Genomic DNA, 15,970 nt, shown 5'->3' with positions numbered 1-15,970 from the left:
CTGAGTTCAACCCCCAGTACCAAAAAAAATCTTGACAAGTCATGAATATTAAACAATTAACAAGACGTCTTATATCCTTTTCCTGTAACAAACCTACGCCCACCCGAGTCCACACTAGTCACACTTCAAGTGCTTGGCAGCCGCGTGGCTGGTGGCCGTTGCATTGGGCAGCACCTGTTAGGTCCTGGAACGACGGTGTCACAGGGGGTACAGCGCGGGCTGCTGGGTGACGGGCCCTTCCGATGCTCAGCACCACAGCGCCCTGGATCTCACTGTGTATAAAGTGGGGTGCTGAGCAGTCAGGGAGCCGGCTCGGGTCCCCTCGTTTCCAGCTCTACCCTGGGCCACGATGGCCCGGGGCATCCGCCAAAGAAAACACCTCAGGCTGCCCTCCCACCACCACCCGGGAGCTTAGAGGGAGCTGGAGGCACAATGTGGCAGATGTGGGGACCCCACAGGTAGTGGGGTGCCCAGGTGGGCAGGTGGCCTCCTGGCTGCACTCGGAGGGGAGTCCCTGGTCTGGTGCCATCACCTAGGAGAGGACAACCCAGGAGTGCTTCCTGGAGGAGGCTGGGGGGGACTTGCCAGGCTGAGGCCGAGGTGGGGCTCCCTGGGATTTCCTGCTTGTGACCTGTGGTCTCTGCCCTCCTCTCTACCCCGTGTGCCCTACCCCCAGGTCACCGTCAACTACTATGACGAGGAGGGGATCGCCCCCGTCGACCAGGCTGGGCTCTTCCTCACGGCCATCGGTGAGTCAGCGAGGCCGGGGTCTCGGGGCTGCTGTCCCCAGGGCTGCCCCCACCCTGCTCCTCTGCTCTGGGCTCTCACCAGACCTGGTAGCTGCAGGCGTGGGGAGGGCACCTCGCAGCCCTCGCCTGCCGTCCTGATGCCGGGCTGCCTGCGGGAGGCGGCCTGCCGTGGTCAGCCAGGACTCACCCCATGTCGGGGTGCCCAGTCTGGGCTCTGTGGGCCAAGCCTGAAAAAGAGCTTCCCACTGTCCTTGTGCTCCTCAAGCCCAGTCCTGGGGGCACAGAGCTATGGCCTTGGGTCCTCGGCTCACCTGATCCAAGTCCTTCATTTGATCCACAGGATGGTGAGGCCCAGAGAGGTTAGAAAACTCATTCAGAGTCACACAGCAACCCGGTGGCAGGTGGATTCTGAATCAGGATGATTCCCCCAGCCCAGGTTCTCTCCATTGCACTACCCTGCCCTCCCCGGGTGCCAGGATGCTCCCTCCCAGGGAGGTAGAGCCTGCTCCGCTGGCCCAGGGAGGTGACCTTTGGAACCTGCTGCCGCTCACCTGCTGGGATGGAGGTGTTACCCTGAGGCCCTCCCAGAGGTGACTTTGTCCATGTGGTTGAACATGGACAGAGCTGCCACATGGCAGGGGAAAAGAACTCAGACACCGAGCGCCAGCGATGTGCTGGGTGCTTTTTAAAAATAACAATAATGGCTCCCTCCTCCCGCTCAGCCGCGCTGCAGCCAGACTGTGTGGGCGCCTCAACAGCGAGTCGGGCTGCAGCTCTAGACCCTCGACCTCCACGAGAGCAGTCTATTCCCCTCCTCTCCTTTCTCCCTTTTTTCGGTTCTGGGGATCAAATCCAAAATCTTGTGCACCCTTGGCGCTCACTGGGCCCCCACCTGCGCCCCACCCTCCACCTAGCCTCAGGGTGATTCCGGGGACAGAAGTTAGTCTTGTCCCTGTTTTGCAGATGAAAAGAATCAAGGCTGTAAAAACCAACAAAAGGTTGCCTGGGGCCACACACCTAGAAAGTGGCTGATGTGACTAAGTCACTTGGGTTCCGTCACATCCTCCTTCCGGGGGTTTTGGAAGCTCCCCCCTCAGCCCCGCCAGCCTCCTCTGTGCCCTCAGCCACAGGAACAGGCTCCGGGGCCGCACTTTCCCATTCCTCAGCTGGCCCCCAGTGGGCCTGGTGGGTGGTCAGTCTGTCCCTCTTTCTGCATCCAAGGGTGGCCAGCCCGGGCCTAGGACTTTGATGGGGATGATCTCAGGGGGCCCTGGGAGATGAAACCAAAGACGCCCTGGTTTGCTGGGCCCTGGCACGTGAGCGCACCCCACATACACAGCCTCAGGCCGTCTCGGATGACTGTCCTTGGAAACCGAATCCCACCTCCTGCCGTCAAGGGTCTGAGCTTCTGCGTTCCCTGGACACTTGTGTATTTAACTGCCGTGACATCCAGATTCCGAGGTTCCACGGGCCAATAAAATGCCCCCTCTGGGCCCCTAAGAAACATGAGAAGCTTGACCACGGTGATGCATGACCAAAAAAAGGACATTAATATAACAGCTTGCCTTCAGCTCTTACTGTCATGGCACCATGAAAAGTGACAGGTCCTCTCAAGAAAAGGCCAGGCCATTTACAGAGTCACAAATCAAGCTAGAGGAAAGCTTGCCCCTCTGAACTTGTGCTTCCTGATGCACCAGGGACCCTGAAGGAAAGGAGACTGGCTTCCCCTGGGAGCACTGATCTCCGCATCCCCCACCCCAGGCCTCCTCGTCCTCCAGCATCTACCCCAGGGGCCCTTGAGCCCCCATCCTGAGCCATCAGTAGGGCCAGTGCCCGGGAGGCAGGAACACCCGAGACCAACTGAGACCTCAGGCCACCACCATCCCGAGCCTCAGTTTCCTCATCTGCAAGATGGGACGCACTGGGCATTCTTGTGTGGGACTTCCAAGGATTCACGGAGTGGCATGTGCAAGGGGACCGTGCCAGTGCCAAGGGCGCAGTGCTCAGTGGATGCCCTCTGAGCCTTCCTTCCTCAGGGTGGCCACAGGACTCTGCCTGGAGGACGATGAAGCTTACTGTCCCGCAGTCTCCTCCCAGGGAATTGGGAACAGATAGATGGTGCCCTTGGCCAAATCAGGCCCTAATTTAGTCCAGTCCTGCAAGAACTCGCTGTGTGACCGTGGTGAGTAGCCCGCACCTCTAGGCCTCACTTTCTCCAAGCTACAGAGTGGAAATTAGCCCGAGGACCTTCAGGACCCTGATTGGAGCTGATTGCAAAGCCTTCCCCTGAGGGCGAAGCGGAGGGGAGAACCTGAGGAGGGGCCCCACCCCCCCACCCCCCACCCCACCCCCCACCCCCACCACCACCCCCCCACCCCCGCTGCCAGGCCCTGGTGGTGAGAGCAGCGCACAGAATGGGCCTTGGGAACCTGTAGCCACCAGCTCAGTCGCTCCTCGGGCCCCTGACCAGCGCCCGCGTTGGCTGTGGGGGAGGGCGTCCTCGCTCCCCGCCGCATCCCAGGCTGCTCAAGCCCCGGAGGCCAACACCCTGCCACTGTCCATGAGGCTGGCAGCGGCCAGCGTCTTGATCCTCAGGGCAGACGGCCTTGAACCCAATCCTAGTGACATTTCCCGTTAATCTGCCCCACACCCAGGCGCCACCCGACCCCTGGGAGCTATTCAGAGGAGCTGAGGTAGGAGCCCGAGCCTCTGGGAAATGTCTGGAGCCCAGAGTCCCTGAAACAGGTGTCCTCCCCTCCTCCCCCTGGGCGGGCAGCGCTCTGGCCAGGTCCTGCCAGCCCCGATCACTGTCCCCGCAGGCCTCGGCCCCCTGACACTGGGTTACATCAGACACCGAGGAGCCTGGCAGGGGAGCAGTCCCAGGGGATGGCTTACAACTTGGGGGACCTCTGAGGGAGGGTGAAGGGCAGAGAGGCCATTGCAGTTGGCTGTAGGGGCAGGTCACAGGTCCCAAAGAGAAGCAGGAAGCACCATGGGAGGTGGGAGGAGGTGATAAGGGGTCAGTGGTGTAATGCCCGAATTTCATAACAGGAAGGCCGCAAAGCCTGGCCCACTTTAATAAAGCAGGAAATAGAGGTATTGTTTTATTTTTGTACCAGGAAGATGAAAAGAAGCGCTGGATCAGAAACCGTTTAGTGCTGTTTTGTTTGATTTTTTTTTTTTTTTTTTTTTTTGCATATGGTACAAATATCACATTGAAAATTTTTGGTTTCTTTGCTTGTGTTTTGTTTTGTTTCTTGGTGCTGGAGATCGGATCCAGGGTGCTTTACCACTGAGCCACGTCCTCGGCTCTTTTTTGTTTGTTTGTTGTGAGACAGGGTCTCACTAAGTCGCTGAGGGTCTCACTAAGTCGCTGAGGCTGTCCTCAGGCTTGCAATCCTCCTGCCTCAGCCTCCCGAGTGGCTAGGATTACAGGTGTGTGTCACTGTGCCTGGCTAAATTGATCAAATTTCAGAAGTTAAGAAATTCATACTGCAACAAAGCAACGCAGAGCGCTTCCTAATCGCTCCCTAAGAAGCGCTGCTTCAGTGGACAAAGAGCTTCCATGCAGCTTAGAGACAGAGGCCCCAGGGCTGCAGGGGTGGGGAAGGCCTCTTTCTCTGGTCTCCACCTTCAGGGGAGCAAGCATTGCGTCTTTGAAGGTGGCCTTGGTTTTTGGAAACAGCCCAGGTAGGAGGTCAGTCAGAGGTCAGCCAGAGGTCAGCCAGAGGTCAACCTAGATCCATGGAGACCACAGAAAACAGACCCGGAGCCCCGCTGAACTCCAGGAGCTTCAAGGTCGCGTCCCTGCTGGGTGCCTGGGTGAACGCCTGGGTGCCCTGTGTGGACGCCGGGTGGTGGCAGGTCCCAGGGAGCAGGCCGTGGAAAGCGGTCTGCAGTGGGCGCAGGTGGGAGAGGAGCTGGCCTCCAGCACCAGCCCTGCTCCTGACCTCAGCCTCCTTGGCAGCGCAGGCGCCCCCCCCCCCCCCCCCCCCCCGGGGCCCTTGCTCCCCCCTCCAGGATCTCCGGGCCAGCTCCCTGGCGGGCGGCTCCTTGGAGCCCTGGCTTGCTCTCCCGCAAAATGGGTCCAGTGACAGCTCCCTCCAGGACTGGAGGCTCCTTCAGAGCAGGTCTGTGCACGGTCACCAGGGCCCAGCCAGGTACCCGAGCCGCGGCACGGGCTTCACAGTGGCGGGAGTGGAGAAGTGGGCCTCGCAGCCTCCCAGGAGGCCCCGGGAGCAGGACACTATAGGGTACCTCTTCCAGGGACCTCCCTGCCCCCGCCTTCTTGCCTCTGTCCACCTCAGGACGGCCACATTTAGGGGCAGGAGGCTGGGCAGAAGGAGGACTTGGGTGTGATCCGTGGACCCGGTTGGGCTGGACCACGAAGGGAAGGGTGACATCTGTGCCCCTCCTGTGCCAGGACCGCCTCACCCCCCACCCCACCCAGGGAGAGGGCTCGGCTGTCGTGGGGACTGACCGGGAACACATTCGCCCCACCCAGCCCCTACCTCAGTCCAAGTCATGCTGGGTGTGCGCGGGCCCCCTTGGGCAGCTCTGGGGCCTGAAACCAGCGCGTCTCACTCTGGGTGACACTCTTGATGCCACCCCAGCAGCACCCATCAGTCTCTTAACTCCAAAGAATTCATTATCTGGCTCAAAAGTCAGTAATGCCTATCATTGCAATTAGTGCAACGGCTAATTTTTACAGGAAAGGACTCCGCTTTAAAACTGAGGAAATTGGAGCTCAGAGACGTTGTCTAATCTGCCCACAGTCACACAGCTCCCAAGCAGAGAACCAGGGTCCAAACCAACACTGTCTAATGCTAAACCTTTCCACTGCCCCACATTCTCCACAAAGCCTGTCTCCATGGCGGGCCCAGGGACGATAAAAGTCCCTTCCCTGAAAGAAGGATAAGCAGGGACCCTGTCTGGTCATCTAGCAGGAGCCCCGATCACAGGTACCCTCAGATCAAGAAGACATGGTTTCTCACCCAGAGGAAAACCCTCAGTCCTTGTTGGTGGAATCTAGACTTCTAGGGGTTCTTAGAGAGGACATGTGCACACACAGACCCACGTGTGCACACACAGGCACCCAGATGGACTGGGAAAGACAGGGAACCCTGAGCTGGTACATTTTCAAATTATAACCAAGTCGGACGGGTGCAGTGCGGATCTCAGCTCTGCTCCCACCTCCCGTGTGCCCCTGGGACTCCACCCTTCTGAACGGAGGCCCCAAATCTGTCCAGTGACGACCGGTCCCCAGCCCCCAAGAAGGAGGGAGGGGGATCCCTGGCCTGTCCGGCAGCTCCCCCAAGGCTGTAAGCTGCCGGTGCACACGGCGTCTGCAGAGGGGCCCTGGGGTGTGGACATTAGCCAGGGGCTCAGAGAAGATGAGTTCACAGGGCCCCCATCCCCAGCCACCGAGTGCCTGGGTGAGTGACACCCTAGTCCACAGGACCCCCATGTCCGTGCCACCCTGTCTGGCAGGGTCAGCAGCTCACCCATGTTTCTCCTCCCCAGAGATCTCCCTGGATGTGGACGCCGACCGGGACGGCGAGGTGGAGAAGAACAACCCAAAGAAGGTACCTAGCCATCAGGGTAGACGCCCCGAACTCGGGCAGCTCAAGGGCAGAGCCCCGGAATAGACCTTGTAGGCAGCCAGAGACTCCCACGGCACAGGACGCCCACTCGCAGACAAGTGTCATAACAACTGCCCTAAGTGCCCCCCAAAAGGCTGTGTGCAGGGCCATGGAAGGGGCTCTGGTCTGGGGACCAGCAAGGCTTCCTGGGAAAAGGGCCAGCTGTGCTGAGGCTGGAAGGGCGAAGAGATTTGACCAGCAAAAAGGAGGACATCGGTCCAGCCAGAGGACCAGCGTGGGCAGAGGCCCGGGAGCTTGGCATCTGGGGAGCAGAAGGGCAGCCAGTGCGGGTGGAACAGAGTGAGCAAGGCAAGGCGGAGACGAGGGAGAGGTGATGGCGTGGAGAGGCGGGCAGGTCTCCTGGGCCTCGCAGCCACCGTGAGGAGCCAGGCTCAGCCCTGTGTCAGCAGGGCGGGCTTAGGGTGGGAGAGTGACGTGATCGGTCCGTTTTTCTTGTAGTCCCCTGGCTGCAGGGTAGAAAAGGAAGCAGCAGAAGCCAGGTGTGGTGCCCACGCCCGTAACCCCGGCGACTTGGGAGGCTGAGGCAGGAGGATCTCAAGGCCCAGGCAGCCTGAGCAACTTAGGGAGACCTTGTCTCAAAATGATATAAAAAGGGCTGGGGACGTAGGCCAGTGGCAGCGTCCCCTGGTTCAGTCCCTAGTGCAGGAAAAGGAAAAGCCAGTGACGCACCAAGCAGGCCCCATCCGGACTCCCGGCCTGGGGACCTCGAGTCCCGGCTCAGACCGTCCGCCCATGGCTCTGGCCACCCTCCTGCTCCCAGCTCCACGCTGCCAGGCATGGCCGCCCCACACCAGATCCTTCCTGTCCGTGTGTCCTGCATGTTCACATGGGTCCCCTCTGGGCATCAGACTTGGAAGTCACGTTTGCCAGATGATAGCTCGCACACTCACGCACACACACGCACTCACACCCGTAGATGGTGGCTGCTCGTTAGCCACATCCCGAGGTGCTCTCAGGTGTCCCTCAGGGTCTGCACTGGGATAGAGAAGAGGACGCTCACCCGTCCTCCTGCGCTTCCAGGCGTCCTGGACCTGGGGTCCTGAAGGCCAGGGGGCCATCCTGCTGGTGAACTGTGACCGAGACACGCCCTGGCTGCCCAAGGAGGACTTCAGTGACAACAAGGTCTACAGCAAGGAAGGTACCAGCAGGACGCCCGGGGCCAGACGGGGCAGGGGGCACCCACGCCATCCTGGGCTGAGCAGAGGGTCGGGCAGGTTGGACCTGGGCTTCCTGGGGACAAAGGACCCAAACGTCCACCTGTGCTCAAATGCAGTTCAACTGGAACCATGTTTTCTAAAGTCACACACGGGTAGAACAAGGAGGCCACCTGGGGTGTCGGAGGGGACGGCCAGTGTCGTCCTCTCCTTTTGGTCTTCTGTGGTTCCCATGACACTGGCATTGGGAAGCCAGCACCACCCAGACCCATCACGCTGACCCCCTGTGCCTCTGCCCCTCAGACCTCAAGGACATGTCCCCGATGGTCCTGAGGACCAAGGGCCCCGACCGCCTGCCGGCTGGATACGAGATGGTCCTCTACATCGCCATGGGGGACTCGGATAAAGTGGGCGTGTTCTACGTGGAGAGTGAGTGACCCCTGCGCTGCCCCCTGAGGCCACCACCCTCCTCCCTTAGCCTCCATGGCCCCCGCACAGCACAGCCTGGGCTCAGGACTCGGGAGACTCCCTTAACATAGGTCTGTCCTCTCAAAGGAGACTGTAGTGACCTGGGTCTGTGTCCTTCTTTCTGGTGCCCAGGAGACAGGGATTTCAGGGTTTCTCTCCTCTGGAGTTATGTCACCCTCAAGGTACCTGAGGCAAGGTGGGTGGCATCTCCACTTTTTTGTCGTTACTGGTTATTGAACCCAGGGGCGCTTAAACCCTGAGCCGCATTCCCGACCCTTTTTATTTTTTATTTTGAGACAGGGCTTCCATAAGTTGCCGAGGCTGGCCTTGAACTTAGAGTCCTCCTGCCTCGGGCCTCTGGGGCACTGGGGTTACAGGTGTGCACCACTTGCCCAGCCGTCTCTAAATTGTAAAGCCCCCCCCCACCCAGAGATGCTGTGGGCACCCTCCAGGAAGTGACCCCTTGTTCCTCTCCATGGTGACAGGGTGTCCTGGGCCTCTGCTGTGCAGGGGACATGCTCTGCCCCAGAGCCAGTCCGCGGAGCTGCCTGCACTTGTCTCACGTTCTATGACCATGTGTTGAGTCACCTTGGTGCCAGCACCTTCCTCAGAGCTGGGATCCCTGCAGTAAACACAAGAGTCACACCCTGCCCTTGAAAAGCAGCCACCTAGCCAGGGGACATAATAAATAGCAGGGTTGGAGGAGACGGAATAGACGGAGTCACAGAGCGGGACAGGGCTGAGGCCCCGCGGGCTGGGTGGTCTGGGGAGGCCACCAGGGAGGTGGTGTCTGAGCTGAGGCTCTGTGAACAGCGAGGATCGAGGGGACAGCATCTGAGAGAGGGGAGGGGGTGTGCCGAGCACGGAGGAGGGTGCTGTTCTGAGCCTTGGAGGGGCAGGAATCCAGAGGGGGGAATGTGTGGGGAACCAAGGTCAGCGAGCCGGGCCGGGGGCCAGAGCATGCGGACAGGGTTTGGATTTATTCTAAGTGCAGTGGAGCCATTAGAGGGTTTAAGCAAGGGACGGTCAAGATCTGATTTATGTGTTCAGACCTCCCCAGCAAAACAGCCTTGCAGTTCACCATGCTCAGGGGCTCTCTGGGGGGCTGGGCCCACTCTTGGACAGGACCGTTAGAAAGGCAGTCACCCTGGGGGGGAGGCTCACCTCAGGGAGTGACTTAACCAGGATGCCAGTGGACACGAGCCACCCCATGCCAGCCCCCTACAGTGCCACCCTGGGCCCTGCGCAGTGGCCTCCAGCAGGTCGGAATGTCCCTGGAGTCGACTGGCTCCACTGCCCCAGGGGGCCGAGATGTTTACGCCGCCCAGGCCAGAGTTGCCACGGCAGGAGGGGTGCAGGCAGGACCGAGGCCTTGGCCTTGACAGAGACCTGCGGCTGATGGCGAAGCCTTGGCAAGGTCTAGAGTCTCTGCCCCTGCTGGGGGCAGTGGGCTGGACTCAAATCTGGCTCCACATTTACCTCCCTCCCCCTGGCTGGCCATCTGAGATGGGTCCCAAGTAGGCAAGAAAAGAGAGAAGCCACCTCTGCAAGTCCTCAGAGAATATTCCCCGAGAGTGTTACCTGGGCTGCCTGTCCGCAGGGAGGGCCTTTAACTAGACAGTGGCCGCCACCCAGTGAGATTCCCATCAAAGGTGGCCTCTGGGTGGATACTGTGAGCCCCACCCAGGTGGAGAGGAAGAGAAATAACTCACCCAGGGCCCAGTTTCCTTGTCTTCCCCGTGAACATCTTGGCTTTGTCAAAACCTGAAGACAAGCCTGGTGCAGCGGTGCCCACCTGTGACCCCTGCCATGGAGAGGCTGAGGCGGGAGAATAGCAAGTTCAAGAGCAGCGTGGGGATTCAGCAAGACCCTATCCCAAAACAAAGAATAAAAGGGCTGGAGGTCTAGCTCCGTGGGAAGCACCCCGGGCTCAAATCCCAGTACTGCAAGAGAAAAAGCTACAAATGTGAATGTACCTGTGGTTGAGAATGTGTGTGTTACACAAACGTCATGTGGTCACCTGTGTCCCAGCAGAGGTGGTCTCAATCTCCTGAAAAGCAGGGAGCAGGGGTCCTGGGAGGGAGCTCTGGCACCAGAGAGGTCTGCTCACCAGCCACAGCCCTGGGTCCTGCTCTGCTTGGGAGCCCCCACTGCTCCAAATGGCAGGGGGATGGAATGAGGGACGGGCCAGACGCTCTAGGAAATGGGTGTGGAGAGCTCTCTATAAACAACAGCTGTGCTTTGTTGGAAATATTGTGATTATTATTATTTATAATGATTGGGGTGAGATGAAGCCTCCAGTGCTCCTAAAAAAAACCCAGTGACTCGGGTTCTGCCCAGAACCCCAAGAATTGGGGGTGTCACCTCTTCCTACAAGGACATGGTGACCAATTTGTCCCCATTTGCCTAGGACTTTCCTGGTTTTAGCATTGAACATCCCTCAACCCAGGAAACCCCGTGGGCCCAGGCAAAACAAGACAGTTGGTCACACTCTCTGGAGTCACCCGGGCAGGTGGAATCATTCCAAAGTGACGGGCAGGGTCACACCAAACCACACCACGCGCTGGCCAGCGGGGGCCAAAGCCTGGGGCTGAGGAGAGGTCAGTGTGGCCAGCAGTGCCAGCACAAAGCACGAGGGCTACTCAGATGAGAGGCGTTGTTGGTGCCTGCAGGGACAGCCAGCCACGCCAGGGTGGAAGGAACAGGGGACAGCCGCTCCTCGGGACAATGGCTGGGTTGTTCCCATCAAGGAATCCATCCTCCTGGCACTGGCTCAGACTGCCAGAACGAGGCCCAGGATAGAGACACATTGTGAGTCCCAGGGCACAGGCCACGTGGGGAGGAGGGAGCTGCCAGAGGAGGGCCAGAGTGTGCCCTCCCTGCTGACCCCCTCCCCTGGCCAGATCCCTCTCGGTCCAAGACCCTGGTGGAGCCTTTGCTGTCTGAGCCCTGGGACACTTGGCACCTGGGACTCCTGCAAACAAGGGGTTGGCTTCCGGGCCTGAGTCTCCTGAGCCTCAGCTGAAGTGCTGCCCACATCAGCCTGGGCACATGGGCCGGAGGAGGGGGGAGGGAGGGGCACTGTGTACAGACCCATGTGGACCCACTGGGGAGGGGGCCACAGGGCACACTGTTGGCTCTGGGTCAGATGGACCTCTCCTTCTGTGTTGAGCTGTGACGAGGTCCTTGGGACGCCCAGGTCTGTCTACCCCCTTTCTTCTTGGACCTACCCAAGGACCATGAGGCCAGATGCTGCTTCTTTGGTCAGGCGGGCTGACTTCCCACTGCCTCTCCCGTATAGCACCCATAGATTCCTGCCAGGTACCCATAGTTACCTGGTCACCGAGGTTACTCAGGTGACTGATGCTGTACCATTTGCAATGACCCTGTGACCTGGGTGCTCTTGTCCTGTGCTTAACGGATGCAGCTTGGAGAGGTCAAGAGAATTCCCAGAGGTTTCCCAACCTATAAAGCCACAGTGCGTCCAAACCAGGGCCTTTCTGTCTTGGGAAGTCGTAACCACTGAGGTAGCCCCCCTTAGTGACCTATGATCCAGGTCTGGTTGGACACTCTGTCCCACAGAGGAGCCACCCAAGCCTGGGCTTTGCAGTTGGTCCCCGCGTTTCACAGATATTGATCCTGACACATTTATAGCAGGCGTTTTTTGGCTACTGTTCTAACCCCTGGGTCCTAACCCCAGGCGGCGGGTCACTAAGCGTCATCACTGCTGAGCTGAGCCTGATCCGCCCTTGCAGCCTGCAGGGCTACAGAGCCTCCTTCTGGGACTGCGTAGGGTCCCCTCTCCTTGGCTTTACCCAGAAAGTATCTCCCCGACACACCCCGCAGCCAACCCTGCCGCCTGCAAGGGTGTCCCCAACACTGCCTTCCTCCGCTCAGATGCCTCCCACCCAGCCCCCTCCCTCCCACCCACCTCAGCACAAGTAACCAGACAAGACCTCTCACCATGTAGCTGCCGTTATGACCGTCCCTCGCATCCCTTGTGTGCTCTATCTGAGCACTGGCTGAGCACTGCTCCTAGGCACAGATGCCGCGTAGTCGGGCTGGTGGCATCTGCTGCTGTGCTTTCCTCTGTGTCTTGAGGACAAGCCACTTGTCCCCATCAGTGATCTCGCCTACCTCCTGCTGATGAGCCAGGGCCTGATGCCGCTCCTTCCCCTCCAGATCCGTTCTTCGGCCAGCGCTACATCCACATCCTGGGCCGGCAGAAGCTCTACCACGTGGTCAAGTACACGGGCGGCTCCGCGGAGCTGCTGTTCTTCGTGGAAGGCCTCCGCTTCCCCGACGAGAGCTTCTCGGGCCTGGTCTCCATCCACGTCAGCCTGCTGGAGTACATGGCTGAGGTGAGGGCCCAGGCCCCCACGAGGGGCTGCCCTGGGGGCCAGAAGGCCACCCCCGGCGCCCAGCCACGTTCCTCTGCCCTCACGGCACCGGGGCTGACCCAGGCCCCCACGGCCACACGTCTGCAGGGTCCTCTGCATGCTCTGGGGCTCTCTTCCTTGGTGCAATCCCAGGAGTCCCCAGGGGTGATGTTCCTGACCCTCCGCAGCCTGTGCCCTGGCCACCCTCCTCCCTACAGTAGTGTGGCCTGGTCCTGAGGCACAGTCCCAGTGGTCAGCCAAGGCCTAACCAGGCCACACCTGTGAGCTCTGCCAACCTCCGACTGTGTGCCCTGTTGTGCCTCAGTTGCACCCCTCACCCCAGCGGTGGGTCACACCAGCTCTGACCATAGGCTGAACCTCAAGTCCCAGCTTCAGAGGGACCCTGTCCTGTGGTTAGCATCTCAGATATTTGCTTGGGCTTTGCAGAGGTTGGAAGAATAGGTGTGCTCCTGTCCCCTAGAGAAGCCCCTCGCTGAAGGCACAGCCTGAGGACCTGAGAGCCTCTCAGCACAAGGACCTTGCATCCCCAGACTCCGGCCCTCAGTCCCACCCCGTCTCACTCAGGAAAGGGCAGGGACTGGCTGCGGTGGCAGACACAGGAACCCATCCCCATTTTTACCCCTGCATCCTTTGGGGGCAGAATAAATGGGATCTGCAGACAGTGGAGGCTGGTCCTAGCTGGGATGTCTGAGAACAGACCCTGGAATCTGACTGCCCAGGTTTCAATCCTGGCTCAGCCACCCCGAGACACTGGGCAGATGAACTAACCCCCTGTTCCTCAGTGTCCCCGTCTAAAAAGTGAGAAATTTTTTTAAGAGAGAGACAGACAGAGAGAGACATTTTTTTTTAATATTTATTTTTTAGTTTCCGGTGGATACAACATCTTTATTTTATTTTTATGTAGTGCTGAGGATCGAACCCAGCGCCCCACGCATGCCAGGGTAGCGCACTACCGCTTGAGCCACATCCCCAGCCCCTGAAAAGTGAGAATTTTAGTAGCATTGACCCCCTGTAGCTCTTGTAAAGCAGAGCCTGGCATAAAGTAAGTGCTCAATAAATGTACCATTGCCATCAGTTTGGGAGGCAGGGTGGAAAGCACCCGGTTACATGCTGCTTTCTTTTGCGGTGTTGGAGACTCAGCCCAGGCCCTCAGCCATGCCAGCAAGCGCTCTCCCACTGAGCTACTTCCCGGACTCCTAATGAGACTTCTCTCCCCACCCAGGGGATCCCCCTGACCCCCATCTTCACGGACACCGTGACATTCCGGATTGCACCGTGGATCATGACCCCCAACATCCTGCCTCCCGTGTCGGTGTTTGTTTGCTGGTAAGGGGCGGCCGCGGCCCCGAGACGTGGCAGGGCAGAGGGACCAAGGCTGGCTTCAGGGTCAGGGAGACCTGAGTTCGGGTCCTGGCTCCGTCACTTCCCAGCTGTGTAACCTAGAGCCAGCCCCAGCTCCAGGCCGGGCGTCGCTCTCGTCTTCAATCTGGGGATCCGAGATGTAGGACTTGGGGGCAGGAGAGGGAGAGTTCCCCTCCTCATTCTGTTTGTCCATGACCTGGACAAACACTGCATAAAGTAGGTGGGTTTGCATGACCCTTGACCCCGGTGGCCTTTACAAAGGTGACCGTGAACACAGATGTGGTCTCATCTGCCCAGCTCAGACCACAGGTGCCAGGTCTAACGTCACCACAGAGGGTGGCCCTTGTCCCCGCTCACCCTTCCTCCTGGCCTCCTCTTCCTCACCCTTCTCAGCATGAAAGACAACTACCTGTTCCTGAAGGAGGTGAAGAACCTGGTGGAGAAAACCAACTGCGAACTGAAGGTCTGCTTCCAGTACATGAACCGCGGCGACCGCTGGATCCAGGTGTGGAGCCCAGGCCAGGGCTGGGAGGGACGTGGCCTCAGGTCAGCCAAGAGGAGATGGCTGAGTGTCCCACTGTGTATGGGGACCTGGTCAGCTTGTGCCTGCACATGGGCACAGACATGCATGGAGAAGTCAATTTGCTACAGTGTGGCTTCTTGTATAGCAAAGGGCTGTGTCACAACCTAGATGTCCCTCCATGGGGCCTGGGTGACAACATGCAGTGAAGTCCAAGTGATACTAAAAAGAAAGGCCGATCGGTAACTATGGATACAGGACACTCTTCAGCCTAACCTAAAGGAAAATATTTCAGGATATTGCCTTTTAAAAAAAAAAAAAAAATAGGGTTGAAGCTGGGTGCAGTGGTGCACACCTGTAATACCACTGACTTGGGAGGCTGGGGCAGGAGGATCACAAGTTCAAAACCCAGCCTCAGCAAATTAGCGAGGCCCTGAGGAACTTAGTGAGACCCTCTCTCAAAGTAAAACATAAAAAGGGCTGGGGATGTGGCTCAGTGGTTCAGCCCTCCTGGGGACCAGGAGGTGGGTACGAGGCAGTCACCCTGTTTGCTCTGTGCCCCTCTGTGCGCAAACCCCCTCTGTTCCCAGAGCCTCCCCACTCCCTGGCCGACTGATGAGCATGGGCCTCCCCAGGGAGCCACTGACTGCTCTCCTCTGTCCCCACAGGACGAAATTGAGTTTGGCTACATCGAGGCCCCCCACAAGGGCTTCCCCGTGGTGCTGGACTCCCCCCGCGATGGGAACCTCAAGGACTTCCCCATAAAGCAGCTCCTGGTGAGATCCACGGCCCCCTGTGGGTTGCCACTAGGGACCCTCACAGGACAGAGCGGTCAGGAGGGCCCGGGCACCCCGACTCACGGGTCCACTGTCCGGGACCTGTTTTCTCATCTGCAACGTGGGTCAGCTGGGGTAGTGGCCACTGGAACTGTGGGAGACAGGGCCAGACCCAGTTGCAGAGGCCTGGCCCCTGCTGCTGTCCCCCGGCAACTTAGAGCACAATGTTTCCACTGAAGAAAAACACAGTCACGTGACTGTCAAAAAGCCTGGCTCTGACCTCAGAGCTCGGCAGGGCTCGAGCTGGGGCAGAGGCAGGTTTTATTTAACGCAGCCGGACTCCTCGGAGACCATCTTCACACCCCTTTCCTGCCCCCAGCCACACCATGGTGGAAGGCAGAACTGAAATCAGTCCCCGCTCAGAGGCGGCCCCGTGCCAGGCTCCCACCCGCCCCGAGAACACCTACTCGTGGAGTCCCCTCCCCCTGGGAGAGGAGAGGGCCGAGGTTGTGGGCCAAATGTCAAATACCAGAGGAACCTGGCCTTGCGCAGCGGTCCCTTACCAAAAATGGGACCTTGGGCAAGCCGCTGACCTCCACGGGTCCCAGTTACTCCTCTGTAAAGTGGGGAGAGAAATGTGTGGGGCATCAGTACTATCCTCGCCGTTTCGGCGGTTTTCAGCCCTGGATGCTGCCCACAGACCCCAACCCTGCAGGGTGTGAAGTCAGATGGCCAGCAGCAGGGTGGCCACAGGTCGAGGTTTGACCTGCCCGGGCTCTTCCCTGGTCTCCACCTGCCTCCAGTGTCCCAAGGCCCCGGGCTGCACCGTCCCGGAGGCCAGCCCAGGCTGGCTCTGCTGCCTGCTAGGCCCTGCAGAT

General features: G+C 59.3%; 1 protein-coding gene across 1 annotated transcript in view; it reads left to right on the top strand.

Moving 5' to 3' along the window:
- The window catches only part of Padi2 (peptidyl arginine deiminase 2), a 40,266-nt gene that overhangs the window by 12,648 nt on the left and 11,648 nt on the right, over positions 1-15,970 (top strand). Inside the window, exons 3-10 of the mRNA XM_027951918.2 lie at positions 677-749; positions 6,273-6,334; positions 7,433-7,550; positions 7,870-7,995; positions 12,217-12,395; positions 13,657-13,760; positions 14,190-14,301; positions 14,985-15,092. Coding sequence (XP_027807719.2) covers positions 677-749; positions 6,273-6,334; positions 7,433-7,550; positions 7,870-7,995; positions 12,217-12,395; positions 13,657-13,760; positions 14,190-14,301; positions 14,985-15,092 — 882 coding nt within the window. The remainder of the gene's footprint in view (positions 1-676; positions 750-6,272; positions 6,335-7,432; positions 7,551-7,869; positions 7,996-12,216; positions 12,396-13,656; positions 13,761-14,189; positions 14,302-14,984; positions 15,093-15,970) is intronic.

The sequence above is a fragment of the Marmota flaviventris genome, chromosome 10, assembly GCF_047511675.1.
Source record: "Marmota flaviventris isolate mMarFla1 chromosome 10, mMarFla1.hap1, whole genome shotgun sequence".
Taxonomy (NCBI): Eukaryota; Metazoa; Chordata; class Mammalia; order Rodentia; family Sciuridae; genus Marmota; species Marmota flaviventris.
Note: the sequence above shows the minus strand (reverse complement) of the source record. Positions and strands in the feature narration are given on the sequence as shown.